Source organism: Littorina saxatilis, linkage group LG4, assembly GCF_037325665.1.
Source record: "Littorina saxatilis isolate snail1 linkage group LG4, US_GU_Lsax_2.0, whole genome shotgun sequence".
In the NCBI taxonomy this organism is placed as follows: Eukaryota; Metazoa; Mollusca; class Gastropoda; order Littorinimorpha; family Littorinidae; genus Littorina; species Littorina saxatilis.
Window position 1 is genome coordinate 37,544,686 of NC_090248.1, and position 26,160 is coordinate 37,570,845.

A 26,160-nucleotide genomic window follows, 5' to 3' on the forward strand; every position below is an offset into this window, starting at 1 on the left:
CGCTATTGGGGGAAATTGGATGAGGAAATATCTTGTTTGTGACTTTGATTAACGCAGGAACGTTGTCGTTTAGAGACTTTTTAGTATGACAGTTTGCTATTGTATTCCTTGCCTGACGAGTCAACGTTTTGTATTTTCCTTAAAGTAGCCATTTTGGATTTAAACGTATTTATGCTAAGTTTCTTGAGTATTCTTAGTGTTTATTGTATTGTTTAACGTAAGGAACGTAATCCTTTCTTACTGTTAAAGGATTAACCAACGAGTGTTTGGTATTGTAACTTTCTTGTCTGTTTGTCTTCGCCTGTTTTGTGATTGTTTATTTTTCCCGGTTTTTTTTCTTGTGTTTTGTTTATGCCTTTTTGATACCTTTGCCATGTCTAATAATTTGTTTTCTTTTGAACTCTTTTTCTTTCTGTTTAGTTTTTTACCGCAATATACAATACTGTATCATAATATGCATTACTGATATCTAGTAATCAGATGTAGAGTAATAAACCAGTATTTTTGTGCGTTATCGCTTGTAACCTGTGTTTGTCATTTCGTATGAACAATTTGTAGTACCAGCCTCGCAAACGAAGGCGCACACACTGACTGTGCCTTTAAACTGTGGCCTTTTCTTTCATCGGACCGGAAAAAAAGTTCGTGGCCAATTTCATCAATTCAAAGCAAAGGAACCCAAAAGTATAAATTGAGCAAAGATGACAATAAAACATAGTTAACACATTAACCACAACACACGTGCCTTTTATGCCTTTTTGTGGCCAAAACAATGGAAATAAAAAGGGATCCCGAGTTTAATTTCAAATAACTTAACTTATTCTTGGAACAGAAAAATGGGACTGTTATTTACCGGCCAAAACAATAGCATGGGACAGAGTTACCGAATTTAGTTTAATCGAACTTTGCGGTATAATGTTGTAGTCGTCTGCTGCGTATGGGGTCGTTTTATTCTGGTCACTTTCTCCTTCTTTCTTTTTTCCATCCTTTGATGCTTTGTTTTGATTTTGTAGCAAATAGAACAGTCCTCAGTGTTTTATTCGCTCGATGGATTAGAGCTCGGTTTTCAGTGGAAAGTTTTAACTTGGAACTGATTTACTTAGTTAGAAATAAGAATACCTGATACAAACACGAAGACGGGAAAGAATAAAAAGAATTTTCTTGTGGAATATTCATCACGTACTCCAGACCAAAACAACACACGAAAAAGATTAATCCGTTAGAAAAAGAAAAACCAACAACGGAAAAAACACCTCTGCTAGCAGAATGCTTCAATACAAAGGGAAGACCGTTTAAAAACAACAACTGGAAATCTTTTAAAAAAAAATGACATAATAATAAAATTCTCAAGGCACAGTTGATCCAAGACATATTTTGAAGTTGTAAAGTGCATTAACTTACATGCATAATTGCTCAAAGATTCGCTTCTTTTCAACGGATATTTTGTCCATTGCTTTGGCCACCTGGACACATGCAAAAAAAATCATGCTTTCTGTGCAGAGTGGTAAATTATTATTGGCTGAAAAACGCATCATTAAAGATGCCCTCCGTCGCGTGAAACCCATCACACTGGATCTGTCGACGCTTGTACACATCATACAAGCATCCTTCTACTGAGACACGACACAAAGCGAACACCAACAGCTTAGCTATTCCTGTGCAAAGTGCGAAGTTTGGGATGAATTCCTTTTCTCAGATAGACACAACTGTGAGTTACAAAATCAAATTAAAAAAAAGGTCATACCATATATATTTGTTTTAAATCTATTCTTCACACAAAAAGCTGCCACGCAATAGTTGTTTAGTATAATTACGTCGTGTCCAAGCCTGGACATAACCATGATGATTGACACGGTGATTAGGCCAACAAAAAAAATTGTCTGTTTCTGGTAACATGGCTATAAAAAAAAATAGGGTCGGTAGGTAGGGATTTTTTTTTTCCAAATGTAGACCAATAAAACTAACTTTAAAAATCGCGCAAAGAGACTGGATTCACTATACATAGAGACAAGACACTCAACACATTTACAAATCGTCAGCGGACTTTCGTTTTCACACGTTTTTGTTGTTCATTTTCTCACCCTGTCCTTTACCACCAAAAAAACAAAACAAAAAAAACCTTTGAGTTTGGAAAAAAAAAGTTTAGGGTCGGCGCCGAAATTTAGGGTCGGTCGGGTGACCAGAAACAGACAATTTTTTTTTTTGCCTTAACACGCGAAGAACATGCACTATCTTTAAAATGTTATTTCCTTCCGCCACATTAGTGTCTGGGCGTCCACGTAGGCTAAGACTATCCTTTCAATTGCCAACAATCAGCAGCAAGCCTTCTTTATGCGCACTGTGGATATTTTTGGCCTATCTAATTTTGAAGATGAACATAATTATAAACGTGAGTTAAAAATATTATTTGATGACAAAAGCCCACCTTGTACAGAAAGTTGTCAGACTTTAGATTATTGGTACGTTCTCAAGTAGAAATAAAATTATGTTCTTGCACCACCTGTTAAGATCTGTGGTGGTGTCCCAGATCGTTTACACGTGAAGCAAGGTATCTTTAATGTCAACTCAATGGAAAGACACGGGGTACAGCATTCTTTGCGTGGGGACGGTCATTAGCACGTGCAATCTGCACTTTTACTGTCCTCCGCCCGGTCCCTTGACGCTCAGAACTCTTGAAACAGCGTGAAGTTCAGAAAGTCGTCACGAAGCGGAATGCACCCGACGACTGGGTTGCTGGAATCAATCAATCAATCAATCGATCACTAACTCAGTCATTCACTCGCTCGCTCACTCACTCATTCTATTATTCAATCAATCAGTCAATCGATCACTAACTCAGTCAATCACTCGCTCGCTCACTCACTCATTCACTCATTCAATTATTCAATTAATCAGTCAATCGATCACTAACTCAGTCATTCACTCGCTCGCTCACTCACTCATTCAATTATTCAATCAATCAGTCAATCGATCACTAACTCAGTCATTCACTCGCTCGCTCACTCACTCATTCACTCATTCAATTATTCAATCAATCAATCAAACAGTCAGACAATTTATCATTCTATTAATCGATAAGTATATCCACCAATCCATCCATTAATTAATCAATCACTAAAATACATCCATCCATCCATCTATACAATCATTTAATCAATCCGTCCATAAATCCAATAGCCAAATATGTCATCCATCCATGCATCCATCCAATGGCCAAAGAGGCCACCTTTTGTCTATCAATCCATTATCAGTCGGTACAGAATACAGCTATAATTATGCTCTTGATTCGGTTGTATGTGTACAAGAGAACAGATGCTCTTATTCCTTGTGCAAGCCTGGTCAGTGCTGTGGCTGGGTAAGGACACTATATTTAAACACTAGAAAGTCTTTACTCACTTGTTGCTGGGGATTTCAAAGCCTTTCTTCTGAACACCCTGCACCCTCTTGGACTGACAACACACATGTGCTATTGTCATCCGCCTGATGTCAGCAAGCTGAGCTGCAACACACACACTTATGACGTCAGTAAATTTTGATAAACATCACCCAATGGACTGACAACACACATTGTGCCATCGTCATCCGCCTGATGTCAGCAAGCTGAGGAGTAAAACCACTATTTATCATGACGTTAGTAATCTGTATACAGCCCCGCACGGTTATTGTTGTCATGTTCTTGGATCTCTTTTAAACTTGTTCAACAAAAATAGTTATTTATAAGAGTACCAAAAAGCAAAAACAAAACAACAACAAAAGATTATTTTAAAAAAGGAAAAAAAGAAGAAATGAAGAAGAAAAAGAAGATGACAAAAAAAGAAGAAACAAGTCGCATAAGGCGAAAATACAACATTTAGTCAAGCTCAGTTGAACTCACAGAATGAAACTGAACGCTCGTGGCAAAGGCAGTGAAATTAACAATCCAGAAAAGCGGGGTAGCGGTTGCGCTGAGGAGGATAGCACGCTTTTCTATATCTCTATTCTTTTTAACTCTCTGAACGTGTTTTTAATCCAAACATATCATATCTATATGTTTTTGGAATCAGGAACCGACAAGGAATAAGATGAAATTGTTTTTAAATCGATTTCGGAAATTTAATTTTAATCATAATTTTTATATTTTTAATTTTCAGAGCTTGTTTTTAATCCGAATATAACATATTTATATGTTTTTGGAATCAGAAAATGATGAAGAATACGATAAACGTAATTTTGGATCGTTTTATAAAAAAATAATTTTAATTACAATTTTCAGATTTTTAATGACCAAAGTCATTAATTAATTTTTAAGCCTCCAAGCTGAAATGCAAGTCCGGCCTTCGTCGAAGATTCCTCGGCCAAAATTTTTTAATCAATTTTATTGAAAAATGAGGGTGTGACAGTGCTGCCTCAACTTTTACAAAATGCCGGATATGACATCATCAAAGACATTTATTGAAAAAATGAAAAAAACGTCTGGGGATATCATACCCAGAAACTCTCATGAAAAATGTCATAAAGATCGATCCAGTAGTTTACTCTGAATCGCTCTACACACACACACATACACACACACACACACACACACACACATACACCACGACCCTCGTCTCGATTCCCCCTCTATGTTAAAACATTTAGTCAAAACTTGACTAAATGTAAAAAGAAGAAGAAAAGATTTAAGCATACTTGCATAAACTGTGTGTCTTACACTTACCATCAGTGAAGCCCTCTGGCATGCGGTCAGTCTCGAAGTAGAACCTGTCGCCATACTTGAGAGCGTGGAACTGGTTGCCTAGGAGACAGGCCAGCGTCCCACCAACCAGCTGACCAGGATCACGTGGTTCCGACATGATGCCGCTGAATAGGTCAATGTCATCCACTGAGCTGTAGGGGAAACAAGATAAAATGCACAAGAATTAGCACAATAGAACAAAAACCAAGAAAGGTATGTATTTGGAACGTTAAACTAAGACAAAACAATATTCAAGTATTGGCAACAAGCTTGAAGCGTAGCACCTATAGTACACAGGGCACGAGAGGTGTTGTGTGTGTGTGTGTGTGCGTGCGTGCGTGCGTGCGTGTGTGTGTGTGTGTGTGTGTGTGTGTGTGTGCGTGCGTGCGTGCGTGCGTGCGTGTGTGTGTGCGTGTGTGTGTGTGTGTGTAAAGGTTACATGAAGAGAGAAGATAAACGATGGTGACGACGATGATGCACTTGCTGCGATTGCATGGTCACTTACGACGACGATGATGATGATGATGATGACGACGACGACGACGACGATGATGATGACGACGTCGACAGACAGACGAAGACTTACTTGTACACTTGTCGAAAGGCTGAAGCGACCTCATAAGGCAGGTCTTCGAATTTTGTCAGCGAAGGTAACCCACAGAACTGTCGGAACTTGTTGTAGGGAGGTATGCCGTGGTCACGACCTCTTTGGATGTTCAAGGCCACCAGGTCAAGGCCGCGACTGGGTTTACCGTTGTTCTCAGGCTCGAACAAATGACCTTGAAAAAATACGACCTTGATAACGGAGTGCATTTTAAGCAGAAGAGTATGTGTGATCGACAAGAAGAAGAAGCAGAAGAGTACAACAAACACAATTACCGAATCGCGACTTGAAACTCCGTTGACATTATTCTCAGGCTCGAACATATGACCTTGACAAAGAACAGTAGAAGATTGAGAATTTCCTTGCCAGGTACAGATGCGGATTATAATAAAGTCATACTGGCTTCAGTCGCTTACTATGACGCTTTTTCCTGCCACCTTGTTACTCGTTTGAGGCAGGTAAGGTATATATATATCTTTTGTTAGAGGGCTTTCAAATAAATTTAGACTTTTCAATGTGCTGTCGGTAAACTCTTGCAATAGCAAAAGACTGAAAGCTCAATAAACGAACGAAACCAATGTGAACTTTCAATACACAAATTTTACACTGTGTTTATTTTTCTTTCCAAAGAAGGCCCATAATGCATAATGTAGAGCTGTTGCATTTTGTTCAAGATTGCATGTACTCAACTTCCATTACCCTTATGGTTATAAAGACGACAGCTCAAGGCATAAGTTCCTAATCGCATCGAAATGGACGCCAAACTCTTCTGTATTGAAGATTCCCAGAGATACAGTCGAACTTGCCCTCGAGACCACCTGTCCATTAAGACTACCTGTCCATAAAGACCACCTGTCCATAAAGACACCTTTCCATAAAGACCACCTGTCCATAAAGACCACCTGTCCATAAAGACCACCTGTCCATAAAGACACCTTCCCATACAGACCACCTGCCCATTAAGACCACCTGCCCATAAACTTTAAGACCACCCCAAAAGATCCCCGACGGTTATTCCGACGATATAAATCCCTTGTCCATAATGAACACCTGCCTACAGAGACCACTTATGCTCAGTCCCTTGGGTGGTCTCTTTAGACAGGTTCGACTGTACACAAAGGCACTTACCTGTGACTTCCCCTGTGAAGAATCTGTCCAGAACGTGGGAGCCTTGAGTTCTGAGGGGACTGAACAGGGACAGGATCATGTCGTTGAAGTCGTCGAACAGTTCGTCGGGACGGTTGAATAGTTCACGTAGAGGTCGAGCTCTGTCCAACATACGACAATTTAATCAACACACTTTCAGTTACACCGGTGTGGTATAAATTGCCGGGTAACGCATAACCTCAGATAACACCCCGTTCACATAGCTCTGCGACCTTACGAAGACCATGCCGATCACCCCGATCAATCCCGATCGGAAAAAGTTATCAAATCGGGGCATATGGCCACGACCCGGCTACGCTTATTTTGTGCACGTTCAAAATAAACATGGAGAGAGCGTGCAGCTTCCTGACCTAGAAGATCCCACCCCGACCAAACCACGCTCATGGAGATCCTCCCACGTTCGGCCAACGATTGGCCCCGCTCTCGGCCACTTTTCCACCGAAGTAGAAGCGGCGTCTATGTGTGAACGGGGTATTAACGCGGTGTAACTTTTTCACAACTGAATTTTACCTAAGAGGGGGAAATAGAGAGTAACAGCATAACATTGGTGTAGAACAATTAAGCAAGTTCACGATAGCAAAGGTTAAAAGTAACACATGCTTTTAACGTAAAACACGGATGGATATAATAACTCGAATGATGTTGAAAATTAGAAATACTCGGATGACAGATTTGCAAATGTAAAGTTACAGTAACATTGAAAAATGACATGCGGCAAAATATACAATTACAACTTATTACCGATGCCTTACTCAGAATACTTTTGAGGATTAAAAACAAGATAATGACGGGTTTTCAAATATTTCCAACGGAAATAAGGTCTATTTTGAAAAAAAATGACTTTGGCAGATCCTAAATATTGGACGCATTTGTGTTATAGGTCGACCCACGACACACTTGTCACTGTTCCCTTACCTGCCACCTATGACAAACTCCTCCGGAATCAGCGAGTGCCCAAAGCGAAAGGCAGCAGTGGAGAATGCGTTAGTTACCCGGGGGTCGACACTCGGGACGTACTCGGTTCGGACACCCGTCAGAATCCCGAAGTCTCTCTGCGTTCTTCGGCCGATGATCAGGGGAAGCCACTCGCTGTAATGAATGTTTTGAATGATGGCGATGACGATTTTTCTGGTGACCTGGAACGTGTCTTCGTCAGTGTCTCCGGGTCTGACCCGTCTCAGATCTCGAGCGATCGTGTTGTGCAGCTGAACAAACATCGTGTGGATGGTGGCAAGACCTGGCTGTTCGTTCACCCTTGTGTCGCCTGAAAAGGTGATACTGATAGAGAACTTTGGGTAATCTTGAACTTCAGCGTTGTAAATCCATAGCTAACAATCCAGTGTCATTTTGGACTTATTTTTGATACAAGTCCCTGTAATCAAGCCAAAGAATATGTATCATGAAATTATTTGACGGACTGGGGTACTCCAAACTTAATCAGAATTGATTAATTTGGTCATTTGATCGACAAAAATACCGGCACGGTTGGCCTAGTGGTAAGGCGTCCGCCCCGTGATCGGGAGGTCGTGGGTTCGAACCCCGGCCGGGTCATACCTAAGACTTTAAAATTGGCAATCTAGTGGCTGCTCCGCCTGGCGTCTGACTGACTATTAGGGTTTAACGTCCTCTTAGACCAACTGGTCTATATTGGGACAGGTATTGGTAATACGCTGAAGATATGGTGTGATACTTTGATTCGAACAAGGCTGTCTTCTTTGACACACCAGCATTGGGTTTGTCTCGTCAAAGTATCGAAATACGATCATGATAATCAGAGACGAGAGATGATGCATGCGTGTCTTCGTGTTTTCCAAGCCCTGAGACTTTCGCTGTGAACGTGGGATCTTCTTCGTGCGCATGTGTGCACACGGGGGTGTTCGGACACCGAAGAGAGTCTGCACAAAGTTGACCCCGAGAAATAAATCTCTCACCGAACGTGGGGATCGAACCCACGCTGATAGCGACCAACTGGCTACAAAGCCAGCGCGCTACCAACGGAGCTACGTCCCCGCCCCCGCCTGGCGTCTGGCATTATGGGGTTAGTGCTAGGACTGGTTGGTCCGGTGTCAGAATAATGTGACTGGGTGAGACATGAAGCCTGTGCTGCGACTTCTGTCTTGTGTGTGGCGCACGTTAAATGTCAAAGCAGCACCGCCCTGATATGGCTCTTCGTTGTCGGCTGGGCGTTAAACAAACAAACAAACAAATCGACAAAAATGACGAGAAAAGGCATACGTAGAGTTGCCTCCCCTCCTTCGTAATATAGACAGATTCGGACCGAGTTGCCTCCCCTCCTTCGAAAACATGGCTGTGCCCATGGTTTTCTTCTGAAACCTATGTTAACGAAAGGCATCTGAACAGTTCATTCCGTGACTTCAAAGGTATCTAAAATGACTTGTTATGCTTACAAGGTCTGGTTCTGCAAAATTGGAGGCTTAAATGCCTCTGAATTGTGAGCTATGATTTTACAACACTAAAGTTCAACATTACCAAACTTTGATTAATACATGATCATGAGATGCTTCAGAGTTAAGGCGGTCCTGAGCCCCAAGTCGACTTTGCAAAGACTTTGCGAAGTCTTTTAAAAACAAACTTGGTGCTCAAGCTTCGTGCGGCCAGCTTCGCGAAGTCTTTTAAAAACAAACTTGATGCTCAAGCTTCGTGCGGCCAGCTTCGCGAAGTCTTTTAAAAACAAACTTGATGCTCAAGCTTCGTGCGGCCAGCTTCGCGAAGTCTTTTAAAAACAAACTTGATGCTCAAGCTTCGTGCGGCCAGCTTCGCGAAGTCTTTTAAAAACAAACTTGGTGCTCAAGCTTCGTGCGGCCAGCTTCGCGAAGTGTACTTCGCGTAGTCGACTTCGCCAAGTTAAGGACAGGCTATAGGCCAGCACACAGGAGCTTGTATCAAAGCGCCGGTCGATTGAAGTATCCTACTCCTTTATCCTTACTGTAGTATTACTACTATTATTCACGAGTAGTCTAATAAGAAGTAGTGAATAATAGTAGTAACACTACAGTAAGAATACAGGAGTAGGATACTTCAATCGACCGGCGCTTTAATGTGATATAAGCTCCTGTGGGCCAGTATAAACACACTACTAACACGAGCAGTGTATGATCATTCATTGAATGGATCTATAATTTCAGGTAGACTACTTGTTTATGGAATCATTTTTTCGCTAAGGATCCCCACGAAAAAGAGCTGGTTCCAAATCTATCTTATTCACTGAGGGGTCGCATTTTTTCAGCTGTACTTAAATTTTCAAATGAAACTTACTTCTTTGCTTTCAAGGCTGTCTTAGCGGGCAATTTACAAAGTAACGTCTTTTGTGAATTGCGCATAGAGTATATAAAACGATGAAGATGCTCAAAACTGTACCAAACTTGCTCAGGGAGGCCTCAGAAACCCAGACAGAGTGCTGGGGAACAGTGTTGGAAGAACCAATCTGCGATAATACAGAACCGAGTCTGGTCAAAGGCTTGCTCAAGGCTGTCCTTAATTAAAGCCCGAAGTCAACTTCGGAAAAGTCTTTTACCAAAAATTCAACGCCAAAGCTTCGTGAAGCCAGCTTTGCTGGAAAAAAGACTTCGCAAAGTCTTTTACCAAAAATTCAACGCCAAAGCTTCGTGAAGCCAGCTTTGCGGGAAAAAACACTTCGCGAAGTCTTTTACCAAAAATTCAACCCCAAAGCTTCGTGAAGCCAGCTTTGCGGGAAAAAACACTTCGCGAAGTCTTTTACCAAAAATTCAACGCCAAAGCTTCGTGAAGCCAGCTTTGCGGGAAAAAACACTTCGCGAAGTCTTTTACCAAAAATTCAACGCCAAAGCTTCGTGAAGCCAGCTTTGCGGGAAAAAACACTTCGCGAAGTCTTTTACCAAAAATTCAACACCAAAGCTTCGTGAAGCCAGCTTTGCGGGAAAAAACACTTCGCGAAGTCTTTTACCAAAAATTCAACGCCAAAGCTTCGTGAAGCCAGCTTTGCGGGAAAAAACACTTCGCGAAGTCTTTTACCAAAAATTCAACGCCAAAGCTTCGTGAAGCCAGCTTTGCGGGAAAAAACACTTCGCGAAGTCTTTTACCAAAAATTCAACGCCAAAGCTTCGTGAAGCCAGCTTTGCGGGAAAAAACACTTCGCGAAGTCTTTTACCAAAAATTCAACGCCAAAGCTTCGTGAAGCCAGCTTTGCGGGAAAAAACACTTCGCGAAGTCTTTTACCAAAAATTCAACGCCAAAGCTTCGTGAAGCCAGCTTTGCGGGAAAAAACACTTCGCGAAGTCTTTTACCAAAAATTCAACGCCAAAGCTTCGTGAAGCCAGCTTTGCGGGAAAAAACACTTCGCAAAGTCTTTTACCAAAAATTCAACGCCAAAGCTTCGTGAAGCCAGCTTTGCTGGAAAAAAGACTTCGCAAAGTCGACTTCTCCCAATTAGTGTAATGCTTCATGGTCGTCATGGCACATCTGCATGTATGAACGGCCGATAGCAGATAACTCGCGCTGCCAAAGGTATCCTTTTTCTCCTTCTTCTTCTTCTTCTTCTGTATTCGTGGGCTGAAACTCCCACGTACATTCGTGTTTTTTGCATGAGTGGGTTTTTACGTGTATGACCGTTTTTAACCCGCCATTTAGGTAGCTATACGCCGCTTTCGGGGGATACATGCTTGGTATTTTTGTGTTTCTATAACCCACCGAAATCTGGCATGGATTAAAAAATGATCTTTTTTGTGCGCACTTCGTCCTGTGCTTGCGTGTATACAAAGGTATCCAAGTACCCACCTGCGAGGAAGCAGAACTCCCCGGGTCTGTGGATGCATTCGTCCTCGGGGTTGCGAGGCAGGAGGTCGCTGGCGGAGGTCTTCATGAGGAATCCTGGCGTCCCCTGCACCGTCACCTCGCGCAGCTCTCTCTGCAGCTCCTCGCTGCTGCCGTACACCATTGACGCGTCCATGAATGACGTCACAGAGTTCACCTGCTCTCGCGGGACTGGGAGAAAGAGAGCAGTCAGATGCTGACTGTGCCACCGATTGTCAAGTTATTGGGACTGTGAGCCCAATACAACATTACCCTAATTTGTTGTCAAACATCTTTGTGTGACCTGCTCAAGTGTATAAAAATATCATCAATTTCATGTCTCTAGAATTGTCTGATCTTTCGCTGATTGCCGGTAACAGAAACAGCTTAAAAAGTATTCAGAAATATACTCAATTGTATGTTTCTAGAATTTTCAAATCTTTCGCAGAACGCCGGCAACATAATCAGCAATAGCCTCCATTTTATGACGCTAGAATTTTCAAATCTTTCGCTGATCGCCAATAACATAACCAGCTTAACACTTTCTATCCCACCAATGTTGACCAAGGTTTTTTTTTAGCCGAGACCAGCTGTGCTGCAGCAGGTCACTCAGAATTGTACTAACTGTGTAGTAACTGTGTATCAACACGCTGGAATACAGGCGTTAGATGGACGTTACAGGAAGCGACTGAAGCTAACAGTCTGAACTTATATACACGTACCTGGTCAGATAGAGCCATATGAGTGGGTATGGATATATCCGTACCTGGGAGACAATGAGTTAAAAGGTTTGATCTGCCTTGCGCGGCCCAAGCCAATGTTAAAATGGATTTTTTTATTTAAAAGAAAATAACTTTTCTGCATCACAGTTACCATCAGAATATCATCAAACTAGTAAAGTGGTGTCAAGAATAAATGTACATGCAAAATTCCTGTACCTCAGCTCTAATAGCTGAATTTTTAGATGGGTTGGGGGGACAACCGATTGTTCAAAATCGCAGCTCCAACTGGAGCGTTCACACCTGGCAATAATGAGATGTTTGTGTCAGTGGGACATGTCCGTGCCTGTGGGGATTTTGTGTGACAGGATGTGTCTGTAACCGAGTGCCGTAACACTACGATCACCTCCGGAGGCGAAGTGCAATCAAACAGGATTGAAAATGTTAGGGCTAATTTCTTAGCCCTATAAAAACTGTTATGCAAACCCGAAGGTTTCCATGAACATACAGACAATCGGAAACCACCAGACCCCATCACAAACAGAATTCCACAATCCACCGGTGTTGACTTAATGGCCAACAACTCGGGTGCAGAGTCTGCTGTGAAAGGAGCGGTAGCCTCCCCTGTCACAATCGCCCCCGTTTGAATGAACTTCGTCCCGAAGTTCCGAACCGGGGGACCACTGTCCATCCCAAGTTCGCAGAATGGGAACAGCACGAAAATGTTCAGTGGTCATATTATGCCATTACCTGAACACATCATGCCGAGTCCCATCCCTGCTCGCAAGCGCCAGATGTAACCGAGCGCCCAAACACTACGATCACCTCGGGAGGGGAAGTGTAATCAAACAGGATTGAAAATGTTAGGGCTAATTTCTTAGCCCTATAAAAACTGTTATGCAAACCCGAAGGTTTCCATGAACATACAGACAATCGGAAACCACCAAACCCCATCACAAACAGAATTCCACAATCCAACGGTGTTGACTTAAAGGCCAACAAATCGGGTGCAGAGTCTGCTGTGAAAGGAGCGGTAGCCTCCCCTGTCACATGTCAGTGGGTCATATTCTTGTATTTTGTGAATTTATCAGATTCGATTGAGAATTGTAGTGGGGCGTTCCCGCGCATTTTTGTGATGCTATGAAAGCTTTCACGTTTATTATTCAGTCATGGCACCACCTCTGGTGTCTTTTTTACAAACAACTCAGGAAGGAGAATAACTCTAAACTCACTGATCTTCTTTCCGGCTTCATCCCTGGCAGCGACGGACCTGGCAAACTCCATGCAGTTGCCCACAAAACGTACGTTACTGTCTTCTGGCGTCAGTAGGATGGGGAAACACTCCCTTTTGGTAAAGAAAAAAAAACAAGAATCAATAAGAGTCGTGAGTCAGTATTTTCACAAGATGAAGCGTAATCAGAATAGTAAGGACTAATAAAAATAAGATCCAGTCGTAAAACTTGTTCGGTTTAAGAAAATGTCGTGTTGTACTGCACATCGAGAAACATTGTAATCCATTGCAATACTTTTGCAAAGATTTATGAGCAAATCACAAATTAATTAAGATACTCTCTCTCTCTCTCTCTCTCTCTCTCTCTCTCTCTCTCTCTCTCTCTCTCTCTCTCTCTCTCTCTCTCTCTCTCTCTCTCTCTCTCTCTCTCTCTCTCTCTCTCGAGGTTTATTGCCGGTGTCTAAATTAAATTCTCAACTTAAACAATGTGGAACCTACCTGTCTGGACGGAAATCTAGCACTTCACCATTCTCACCACAACATCTGATTGACCTATCCACCTCTGTGCAAAAAGAAAAACATTGCCTTGTATGCAAAATCAGATTAACATGCAATAATGAGATAGGTGGGTATGTATACCACAGCTGCTGCAGAGGGAACGGGTGAGTTGTGCGCACACCCCCTTCCCTTCACATGTTTCATGTAAGATCATTTAAAATTAATGACAGTACCAGAAAGCACATTCATTCAACACTCCAAAATCATGGAGGGGGGGGGGACTACAATAATGCCTATTGCTAGTTTTCTTGACAACAGTAATATGAGTGAGGCCACGGAGCTTGGCCAAGGAAAGGCAAGATTGGATACAGGGTCATGTAACTATACTAACAGCTGTGTGGGAAAGAATGGCTTTCTGTGCTTACCGCATACAGGTCACTGTGTATATTAAAATGATGAAAAAAGGGAATGTAGTTAAGACATCAATTAACTGTTTCATATATCTCAGCACGGTTCATCGTCACCAGGCCCTGACTTGGGGGATGCGAGGGCAGAAAAGGCAGAAACCCTTCTCCAGGCCGTTCTGTTGGTCAGGAAAGCTTATCTGTGTCCATTTTTACAAATTGTCAGATCAGCTATTCTGTTGTCTCTCCGTTGACAACGGACGAAACAACGCTATCAACGGGAGACAACAGCATGGCTCACGTTTCCCAAAACCCATCACCACCACCGCCGTCACCACCACCACCACCACCACCACCAAAGAACTATCCGTACCTGAAGAAATGGGAAATCCCGTGAGGTCATGGTCGATGAACTGCCCCCACTGCATCAGCATTAGTGTGAAGCGCATGTTGACGTCATTCGTGGGATGCACCGTACGGCTCACGTTGGTTGCCGCTGGCAACGCCGCTCCCCGCGTGTCGCGCGTGCGTGGCGCGTTCACACCTGGCAGCAATGAGATGTGTCAGTAGGACATTTCCGTGCCTGTGGTGATTTTTTGTGATAGGATGTGTCAGTTGGTCATAATCGTGCATGTTGTGAATTTATTAGATCTAATCACGCCTGGTGATTGCAAAGGGAGGATTATTTTTACGAGCTGTATTGCGACGTTTGTTGCGTTACGAGTGGGAAGGTCTGATAGAAAAGTTGTTTTGTGATAAAGGATGCCATATTTATGGCACGCTTGAAAACAAATATTTGTGAAAAAATTACTTGTGATGACCCTGTCAGGCTACACTTTAACCTCATTCACATGGTATACACACGTGTAGGCGGATCAGTTCATTTTATGGGGGGATTTCCAAAAGTATATTGTGTGAAGGCGCGAAGCGCGGAGCTGACGGCGCGAAGCGCCTAGCTTGCTAGGGGGGTCCGGGGGCATGCCCCCCCGGAAAATTTTGAAAAAAAGGATGCAAAATGGTGCAATCTGGTGCATTCTGAGGATGATCATTACCAGTTTCAGGCAGCAGATTTTGTCACTGATTAAGACCCGAAAAATTGAAACTCAACCCAAAAAAACACACACAAATATTTTTATTTTTTGGCTGGGGGGGGGGGGTTTCCGGAAACCCCAGAACCCCCCCCCCCCCCTCGTCCGCCCCTGAAAGATATGGTTTATTTATGACATGGGTGATCTCTCTCATGTATGTAGGATAAAACAGATTGTACAAGAATAAAATTAGAGTCTTCTTCTTTCATATGCAAATGGCATTGCTTGTTTTCTTTTTCAGGGTTCTGTGATACAAGAAGATCGTATCAAGCACTCGAAAGAAAATTAGTTGTGTCTGCGGACAGCATATGCGCAGCCTCATGTTTCCACCTGGCGGTAAAATATGTAGGTGGGTCATTTCCGTGCATTTTGTGATTGTATCTCAGCGTTCGAGAAAAACAGATCCGGTCCGCTCTTGCCGTTTACTCGGAGCTGTTTTGGTAGGGCTGGCTGCAGAACCTATTAGGCTGGGGGTGAATGCGAAGCTATTTCATCGGGCTATTTTTTGACAATGACTGCGATCAGAGACAGCATGTATACTCCTCTACAGTCTCTGCTGCGATACGTAAGATGGTTGATAAAACAGTTAGTTTTGAAGTTGTGTCGTGACGATCAATGGCTGTCAAAGATGCGAGGGACACGTTTTCCTGCCCGGAGAATGTTCAAAATTAATTCGTAAAAAATGTGCAGTTCGTGACTCCTTGCATGAAAGTCAATGAAACTTGGTATATTTTTTCAAACGGATATCTGCTTGAGGCATATGACTGAACGCCCCAGGTGCTCCGTGCACCTTGACGTGACAAGTTCAGTAACTTTAATATCTGAGATGGTTGTATGTATATTCATTTGGCAACGCTGTTTTATGACAATGACAGCGATGGCTGATGGAAATGTACTTTGGAACACTGAACATTGTCGTGAAGACCATTTGCAACTGCAGCCTGTATATCCTCGAGGGCTGACGGGAAGTTTCCACAAGATGTCGTTTCCAAAAAATTGCAAACAAATTACGTACACGTTTCTGCCTGTGCATCGCTGTGATAACCAATTTTTCTTCTCGATAAATAAAATATAAGTACTACTAACCGTCATCATAAGCGTTGGGCAGCAGACGTCGAGGCGGGCGGTTAGCACTGCCATGGTTAAACACGTTGTTGCACGTGCCGTCGGCCGTACGGTACTTGCCCGCTGGGTCACCATGACATATCTACAGACAGACAGACAGGTGATGGACAGACACAGAGATAAACACACACACACACCACGTACGCATGCACACACGCACACACACACACACACACACACACACACGCGCGCGCGCGCACACACATACACACACACATACACACACACACACACACACACACACACACACACACACATATCACACACACATGCATACACACACATACACACACACACACACAAACACACACACACACATACACACACACACACACACACACACACACACACACACACACACACACGATTAACGGTTAGCCCTGCCATGCTTAGATGGGTATAACTGATGGACCCAAAAAAATTCTCTAATCGCATAACAGCATATAACTAATGTCGCAAAAACCTTTTAAGTTGTCGTGTACATTTTACAACACGCGTAAACAAAAAGCTCTGAAAGTTTGAAGGCAATGCGTTTTAGAGTTACTGAAATGTACTGCTTTTTACATTTAGTCAAGTTTTGACTAAATGTTTTAACATAGAGGGGGGAATCGAGACGAGGGTCGTGGTGTATGTGTGTCTGTCTGTCTGTCTGTCTGTCTGTCTGTCTGTGTGTGTGTGTAGAGCGATTCAGACTAAACTACTGGACCGATCTTTATGAAATTTGACATGAGAGTTCCTGGGTATGATATCCTCAGACGTTTTTTTCATTTTTTTTATAAATGTCTTTGATGACGTCATATCCGGCTTTTCGTGAAAGTTGAGGCGGCACTGTCACGCTCTCATTTTTCAACCAAATTGGTTGAAATTTTGGTCAGGTAATCTCCGACGAAGCCCGGACTTCGGTATTGCATTTCAGCTTGGTGGCTTAAAAATTAATTAATGACTTTGGTCATTAAAAATCTGAAAATTGTACAAAAATTATTTTTTTTATAAAACGATCCAAATTTACGTTCATCTTATTTTCCATCATTTTCTGATTCCAAAAACATATAAATATGTTATATTTGGATTAAAAACAAGCTCTGAAAATTAAAAATATAAAAATTATGATCAAAATTAAATTTTCGAAATCAATTCAAAAACACTTTCATCTTATTCCTTGTCGGTTCCTGATTCCAAAAACATATAGATATGATATGTTTGGATTGAAAACACGCTCAGAAAGTTAAAACGAAGAGAGGTACAGAAAAGCGTGCTATCCTTCTCAGCGCAACTACTACCCCGCTCTTCTTGTCAATTTCACTGCCTTTGCCATGAGCGGTGGACTGACGATGCTACGAGTATACGGTCTTGCTGCGTTGCATTGCGTTCAGTTTCATTCTGTGAGTTCGACAGCTACTTGACTAAATGTTGTATTTTCGCCTTACGCGACTTGTTTTTTATTACCCGCTAAAACGGCTTCAAAAAGCGCCTCGTTTGGCTTCTGAGAAGAATGACACCTAAACCGTCCTGGTTCACCATGCCATAACGTCATTAATATGAAGCTGATTGTTCTTTCAAATGACATGCAAAACTTGTTTAGTTTCCACTGTTCGGATTTTTTTGTCGAATTGTTTTTGTGGGAACCATGCCTTTGTGAATCTGATTTTCGGGGTTATCTAAGATGTAGGTTCCTCTGTATAGACACTACCTCAAGTAAAATCACACTGCATAGACACTACCTCAAGTAAAATCACACTGTATAGACACTACCTCAAGTAAAATCACACTGTATAGACACTACCTCAAGTAAAATCACACTGTATAGACACTACCTCAAGTAAAATCAATCTGTTTGCTGAATAAGCTAGGGGAATAAATGGCCTTTCCAGTCACACTACTGATGTTTACAATAAACGGTCTCATCTGCTTTAGTTTATGACGGGTAGTATAGAATCTCACAGGACACACAGCTTGTTTTACAGGCATAGACACACACTTGAGAATCCATTTTTCTTGTATTCCAATTTTTCTTTTCATTTTCACCACCTTTTTCAAAAGTCCTGTAATTAACAAAAAATTATGATAATCTTAGATAAATAAATAAATGAATATATAAAATGAATAGATAAAAAAGGTCCAGTATCTTTTATAAACTTACCCCATATCCTTGGGCGAGCTTGGACCCTTTGAAGGGGATTGATTTGGTGGAGGCTGCATCCACGACTTCTGGTAAGCCGAAGAACACGTCCTCCCCGGGAGCCTTGCATTGCTCTGTCCGCACGTGAAACACAACAATTCATCAAACCTGTGTTGAAAGGTACCGTCCTTGTCGTTTAAGGGGGTAGACCTATCTAGAGTTGGGTGTATTGTTGTTTATTTTTGCTACATAGTAACATCTCAGTGGATTTTGGTGGGCATCTATGTCAGTTATGTAGCTTTTCAGGAACATAATTGGTTAGCTGATAGATTTTCACAAACATGAGCAAAAATAAATAAATAGATAATAATAACATTTTGCCAACCAAAAAATGTTGGTATCACTTTTTACACAATACGAGGGGCACTCGTTATGTTTTGCAACCTGGGTTTTCTACAAGACTTACAGCCAATCTGTCTACTCCAGTTTTTGGATGAATCCCTCCTGAGCGTGTACACATTGTACCATCCTCTTAACCCAGCTGTCCATGACACCCCAACACGTTGACTGGGGTATGTCAAAATTAACGCCCTCGGGAATGCTCGGGCATCTTTGGTGTTCTGGAACTGCTTTCCCTTCAACTGCCTCTTAAAGGAAGATAACCTAAACCAGTCACAGGGGTCTATGGCGTGAGAATATGATAGATAGGTAACAAGCTGAGCATCATTGGCGGCTAGAAAGTCAAGAGTTACAGCTGATGTGTGCGTGCTTGGTTTTTCGTGATTAGGCAGTAGACCACAGACATCCGTTTGGGAACGTCGTGTGCAACATACCAGAACAAAATTAGGCAAGCAGAGGCTGACATACCAGTCAGCAGTTATCGGTTGTCTGTCCTCAAGTGATATGGTGGCAACGTGGCCGGATTTTGCAAAGACATACGCTGTCACTTGTTAGGAAGCACTTCTGTTTATTTTGAATTGTGCTTGTGGGTTCTCATTTAGGAAGACCCACACCTCCAACTGTTGCTTCTACTTTGGGTCCTATTGGTTTTTCCATGTTTGGTCTTCTGTTACGATGTCCCAAACGCGAGGAAATCTCCTTCCGTCAAATGTTCATAGCATATGGTTGCACCAGTCCATCCTACCCCGCTTTTACTCTTCACCAAGGTTATGGGGGACCCAACGGTCACACCGTTTCCTTACGCCACAACAGCCGTGAAAACTACAAATGAGACTTTCCGATTAAATCTTCATTCTATCTTGTATTTCAGCGTATATAATTTCTGGGTCCTACTCAATCAGGGACTCTACCCTGGAGACGTTTTCTGGGGTAACGATTGTTGCCATTCGACCACAACGGTCAACGTTTTTTAACGTCCACGCGCCAGTAATAAACTATCTGAACCATCTGAAAACAGTGGCTTTCGGTTGAGATTGATTTCCAAAACAGTATTTTAAACTTAAAAAGCAGTCTTGGAAAGAGTTTACCTGTCAGTAGCTATAAAACATCATAGCTCGAAAATCTCTTCGCGAAAGGTCAACACTGCTTGCAGGAGACCCATCACCTTTACTGGACATCTTATTGCATTGAATGAAAACGGTTGCACGGAATCAAGTAATGTTTGTTGTCATAAGTCTTCCCAAAACTGGTCTTTGATGTAATGAAAAAAGCAAAGTAGTGACTTCATTACTTTGCCCAGGTTGCAAAATATAATGAGTCCCCCTCGTACTTCTTACACTTTTTATCCCTGAAAGCTGTACTTTGGAAAGGTGATACCAAAAAAAAGTTTACCTGGAGCCTGAACTAGGGAAAAGCAGGTGTGTTGCATATTACCAGTAAACGCCATGTACACAACTTAATAAAAAAAATTAATCTCCCCTTAGTATAAATTATGATATTTTTGATCTATCTGTTCGATTACAGTTTGGCTTGTTTAGAATCCAGCTATAGTTAAAATCTATTTCCAGTACAAATTACAAGGCTCTAGCATGAAAACTGAGAAAACTGTGGTGTAAAAACACCCTGAACAGTGGCGTTTTTGTAGAAAATCTGCATGCTAAAAGGGTTTAGTTTTTGTGTGCAATATAATAATGAGTAAAATAGGACCGGATTTTGAGTTTTGAGTTTTCAGGGTTGATACACACCTGCTTAGAACCCTCATATCTCCAGTTTGGATTGAAATTAATTGACAATTCAAACTGTAAATGAAAATAGACAGATTTAGCTTTCTAATGATGTCACACACTAGTAGGTTCTCAAAGAAAACTTTTTTTTCCAACTCCAGGTAGGTCTACCCCCCTTAAACGATTATGTAAGCTGAGCACAAGACCAAGTTTGAACGGAAAAGGATCTGTTATCCATGTCTGAGTTCGGTGGGTTATAGGCAAGGCAAGGCAAGGCAAAGAATTTATTTCAGAAAACCCCATACATGAATAAAAAAGATTATAACAAAAATTAAAAGGATGCAAACTTTCATGTTTCAACGTACAAATCAACTTATTCTGGTAAGGAAGAAAAATTAGATTTTATAATCCAAAAAATAGTTATTCACGGGCTTTGACTGTATACATTTGTCTGTATCATGGCGTAGACAAAACAACAACTGACTACCATATCTTTTCAAAACAAATTAGCAGATTTAAACTTCTTTTGAAATACATTTCATAAAGCGAATATATACATATAATTATACATATTTAAAAACACGAAAATACAAAGCATGCATCCTTAAAGGCACAGTAAGCCTCCCGTCAACCATCACAGATACTGTCAGGCTTTTACACACAGTACAAACACCCTTCCATGTGAACGCTCACCAAACGGGAACATCCTAGGTGCCCTCCGTAAAGAGCGAGTAATTTTCAAAGAATTTATTTTTGCGTGGTTTATTTTACCCCTTAGCCATCGTGAACCCGTGTGATGAAGTTTCCCTTTTTCACAATGTAGTCGTCAGTTAGTAATTTGAATGCGACTCGCTGTGAGCTTATCTGCAATAGCACGTTATTAAGTACCTCCAAGCACGAAACAAACGGCTGTGGTTCACAAGAACTCTAGCGATGGCTTTTGACTGTTCAGAGGAACTGGCCATAGGTATAAACCGTCGTCTGCTACGAGAACCACGACCTTGCGTGACCCTGCTTCCGGGCTTTTCTTTTTTCAAACTTTCAAAACTTCGAATTGTACTGATCTTGTCTTGATGAAAAAAGAATTCTTTTATGATTTAAGAATGTTTGTGTAACAAGCTGTCAATTTATTATTTAGATTTTAAAAGTTAGGTCTAGCGCCAAAACGCACCACGGTCCGATTGTCTCTGACACTCTCTCCGCAAAATTAATTCTTTGAAAATTGCTCGCTCTTTACGTAGGGCACCTAGGATGTTTGGTGAGCGTTCAAATGGAAGGGTGTTTGTACTGTGACAGTATCTGTGATGGTTTACGGGAGGCTTACTGTGCGTTTAAGCGCTCGTCAGTAGTGGTCTAAGTGGAGACCATGAGTGACATAAGCCTACGGAAGAACAGATACCCCAGATCTGGCCAGGTGTGTTTTTTTACATTTAGTCAAGTTTTGACTAAATGTTTTAACATAGAGGGGGAATCGAGACGAGGGTCGTGGTGTATGTGTGTGTGTGTGTGTGTGTGTGTGTGTGTGTCTGTGTGTCTGTCTGTCTGTCTGTGCGTGTGTGTGTGTAGAGCGATTAAATTCAGACCAAACTACTGGACCGATCTTTATGAAATTTCACATGAGAGTTCCTGGGAATGATATCCCTGGACTTTTTTTTCATTTTTTCGATAAATGTCTTTGATGACGTCATATCCGGCTTTTTGTAAAAGTTGAGGCGGCACTGTCACACCCTCATTTTTCAATCAAATTGATTGACATTTTGGCCAAGCAATCTTCGACAAAAGCCGGACTTCGGTATTGCATTTCAGCTTGGAGGCTTAAAAATTAATTAATGACTTTGGTCATTAAAAATCTGAAAATTGTAATTAAAATTATGTTTTTATAAAACGATTCAAAATTACTTTTATTTTATTCCTCATCATGTTCTGATTCCAAAAACATATAAATATGTTATATTCGGATTAAAAACAACATGAAATTTAAAAATATAAAAATTATGATTAAAATTAAATTTCCGAAATCGATTTAAAAACAATTTCATCTTATTCCTTGTCGGTTCCTAATTCCAAAAACATATAGATATGATATGTTTGGATTAAAAACACGCTCAGAAAGTTAAAACGAAGAGAGGTACAGTAAAGCGTGCTATGAAGCACAGCGCAATTGCTACCGCGCCAAACAGGCTCGTCACTTTCACTGCCTTTTGCACTAGCGGCGGACTACGTTCAGTTTCATTCTGTGAGTTCCACAGCTTGACTAAATGTAGTAATTTCGCCTTACGCGACTTGTTAGTTTTTTTGTTTGTTTAACTGTATAAGAGCCTCCTTTCACTTTTACACATTTTAGACATAATTCCACTAACGGCCTATTCTCCAGAGTTAGACTTTGTTTTGCGGATGTCATTTTGAAGATTGAAATTGTTTTGATCAGTTGCGAAATTAGTTCAGCCTCACGGCGTAGAAGCATAAATAGTATAATGCATAAGATTCTTCTTTTTTTCTGTGTGGGAAAGTTTTCATTCTTCTTAATTTTTTTCTCGAGCATTCATAAGTAAATCCGAAAGTAGTGGCATGCAGTGCTTTCTTTTTCCTCTCCTTTTTAGTGGATACATGGGAACATTTAAAGTATAGAAGTTTCCTTGCTAGACTGGAAATGGATATAATGTCAAGCCAAAACCGGACTTTTCAAAGATATCACATTTGTATATATCTGAGTTTAATTTTACATTTAATATAAAACAGTTATATCATGCAATCATTATACTGTCAATGGGGAAAAGGCGATATGCTTTCATATTGTGATCATACTTCTCAAACTGTCAATAATCTTTTAATTTTGCACAATTCTATGTTTTTAAGCTAAAAACTAATACTGTTGTTTCAACGCTTTTAAAAAAAATTGCTTCTTCTTGTTTGTTTGTTTTTTCTCTCTTTTTACATTTAGTCAAGTTTTGACTAAATGTTTTAACATAGAGGGGGAATCGAGACGAGGGTCGTGGTGTATGTGTGTGTGTGTGTGTGCGTGTGTGTGTGTAGAGCGATTCAGACTAAACTACTGGACCGATCTTTATGAAATTTGACATGAGAGTTCCTGGGTATGATATCCCGGGACGTTTTTTTCATTTTTTCGATAAATACCTTTGATGACGTCATATCCGGCTTTTTGTAAAAGTTGAGGCGGCACTGTCACACCCTCATTTTTCAATCAAATTGATTGAAATTTTGGCAAAGCAATCTTCGACGAAGGCCGGGGTTTGGTATTGCATTTCAGCTTGGTGGCTTAAAGCCGCAGTTTTGAAAGAATGTCTGCTATGTGCTACAGGGACTCGTTCCTCCAAGTCTGTTATCATTAGTTGTCAACACCCAGCTTCCCTATGCCCACAGGCTAATTTTCAGGCCGTCTCCAATTTCAGTCTTCGCATGGGCCATGGTTTGCTCGGTCCAGCAATCGGAGCATACTCCTGCTTATCTAAACAGTTCCCGAGACACTTGCTGGATGGAGGGTGTGGGTGTCAGTTGCGCATTTGGAGGCCATTAATCAGCCCCCACTCTCCCCACTCTTCCCCTCCATTTGAGATCTTCCCCCTGGGAGAAAAATTCCTGCTGATGTTCGCCTTTAAAAACTAATGAGTGAGTTTGGTCATTAAAAATCGGAAACTTGTAATTAAAATTATTTTTTTATTAAACGATCTAAAAACAATTTCATCTTATTCTTCGTCATTTTCTGATTCCAAAAACATATAGATATGTTATATTTGGATTAAAAACAAGCTCTGAAAATTAAAAATATAAAAATTATTATCAAAATTAAATTTCCGAAATCGATTTAAAAACAATTTCATCTTATTCCTTGTCGGTTCCTGATTCCAAAAACATATAGATATGATATGTTTGGATTAAAAACACGCTCACAAAGTTAAAACGAAGAGAGGTACAGAAAAGCGTGCTATGCAGCACAGCGAAACCACTACCCCGCTGAACAGGCTCGTCAGTTTCACTCCGTTATGCACAAGCGGCGGACTACGGTCATAGTGAAAAAATGCAGTGCGTTCAGTTTCATTCTGTGAGTTCCACAGCTTGACTAAATGTAGTAATTTCGCCTTACGCGACTTGTTTCAATTTATTTTTATTGGTTTTATTTTTTATTAAGCATTATACTGTATTTTTTGTTAATACTTGTGATGTTTTCCTTCCCTCTTTTTTCTCTTTATGTTTCAGTGTTAGATAAAAACGCTTTTTTAATTCATTTTCTCTAAAAACTGAAAATGTTTTTCTTTATTTATTTTGTTATTTATTATTTATTTATTTATTCATTTATTTATTTACATATGGATTGATTGATTGATTGATTGATTGATTGATTGATTGATTGGTTGAATTATCTATTTATTCATATATTTATTTATCCATTTATTTAAATATTGATTTGTTTATCTATGTTTGAATATCTACATTTAAGCCTAGTTTTCCTTTTCATTTCGTTGTTGGGGCGGGTAGAGAGGGACTTAAATCCATTTTTTTTTAAACCGAGACTTCATGCATTAAGTGATTGGCAAAGGTACACTCATGTTGTTTGGACTGCTTGCATCGCATGATCAATGTATTCGATAAAATGAAACAAAGAAAAAAAGCAAAAAAAAGCAATTAGAACAAAAAGAAAACACTCATACACACATTGGAAGAAAGCAGAACAGAAAAGGAAGAAAGTAGGAAAAGAAAAAAAAAACATGCGCAAAATCCGAACCTTAAAAAAGTGAAAGATTGTAAAAGTAAGTAAAAAATCGCAACGCTCTTGTTTACATTTGAAATATTTAACGCAGGAGAATTTCTCCAAGCAGCAACAACATAAGATTCAACAAAAATTCCTCAAATACGTACGTGCACTGGTGAGCGACGAAAGACAGACACTAAGAAAAATAGCGCACACGGCAAAGTGTGAGGACACAACTGCCAAACCCATTCTTGGTTTGAAGCGAAAAGTCATTCTTTGGACGAAGAAGTGAATTAAGAACCTGCAAAACCGGACAGAATGATGTGCACATTTTGCAGTTTGACCCAATTTATAGGAGTGTTGCATCCTTGTCCAAGGTCCGGTATGTCACCCATGGATGCATATCGAAGTCATCTCGGTAAATAGTTGCTTAAAAGTTATATAATTATGCAACGAACATTTTGTCAACAAGTGAGCAAGAAGTTTTAAAGGGACAATCCTTGGTTTAAACAATTTTATTCAGAAAAATTACAGATAACAAAGCCGCATACAATCAATAAATAAATGGAGCACAACAAGCAAAGCTTACACACGTGCTTTTAAAAGCAATATAACTGTTAAGACCATCCATCCATCCATCCATCCATCCATCCATCCATCCATCCATCCATCCATCCACTTGCACACATACCAACCATCGACATCCGCATGCCGCATGTATTGTTTATATTTATGGCCAAAAGTTTTTATTATCTATACGTTTTAGGATTGTGATAGATGCATTGGTTACTTTCTCTTACCAGCAACTCATGTGCGCGAGAGTGTGTGTGTGCGAGTGTGTGTGTGTGTGTGTGTGTGTGTGTGTGTGTGTGTGTGTG

General features: G+C 40.9%; 1 protein-coding gene across 1 annotated transcript; it reads right to left on the reverse strand.

Annotated features, from left to right (window-relative positions):
* Positions 1-400: 400 nt before the first annotated feature.
* On the reverse strand, positions 401-25,610 carry LOC138964663 (chorion peroxidase-like). Its single transcript, XM_070336672.1, has 13 exons — positions 25,450-25,610; positions 18,473-18,585; positions 16,294-16,414; positions 14,493-14,663; positions 13,716-13,779; positions 13,219-13,331; positions 11,253-11,459; positions 7,395-7,743; positions 6,441-6,580; positions 5,295-5,487; positions 4,691-4,860; positions 3,394-3,496; positions 401-2,730 (listed from the first exon to the last, which is right to left on the reverse strand). Exons 1-13 carry the CDS (start codon positions 25,553-25,555, stop codon positions 2,661-2,663), a joined length of 1,920 nt encoding a protein of 639 aa, XP_070192773.1. The 5' UTR covers positions 25,556-25,610; the 3' UTR covers positions 401-2,660.
* Positions 25,611-26,160: the final 550 nt, after the last annotated feature.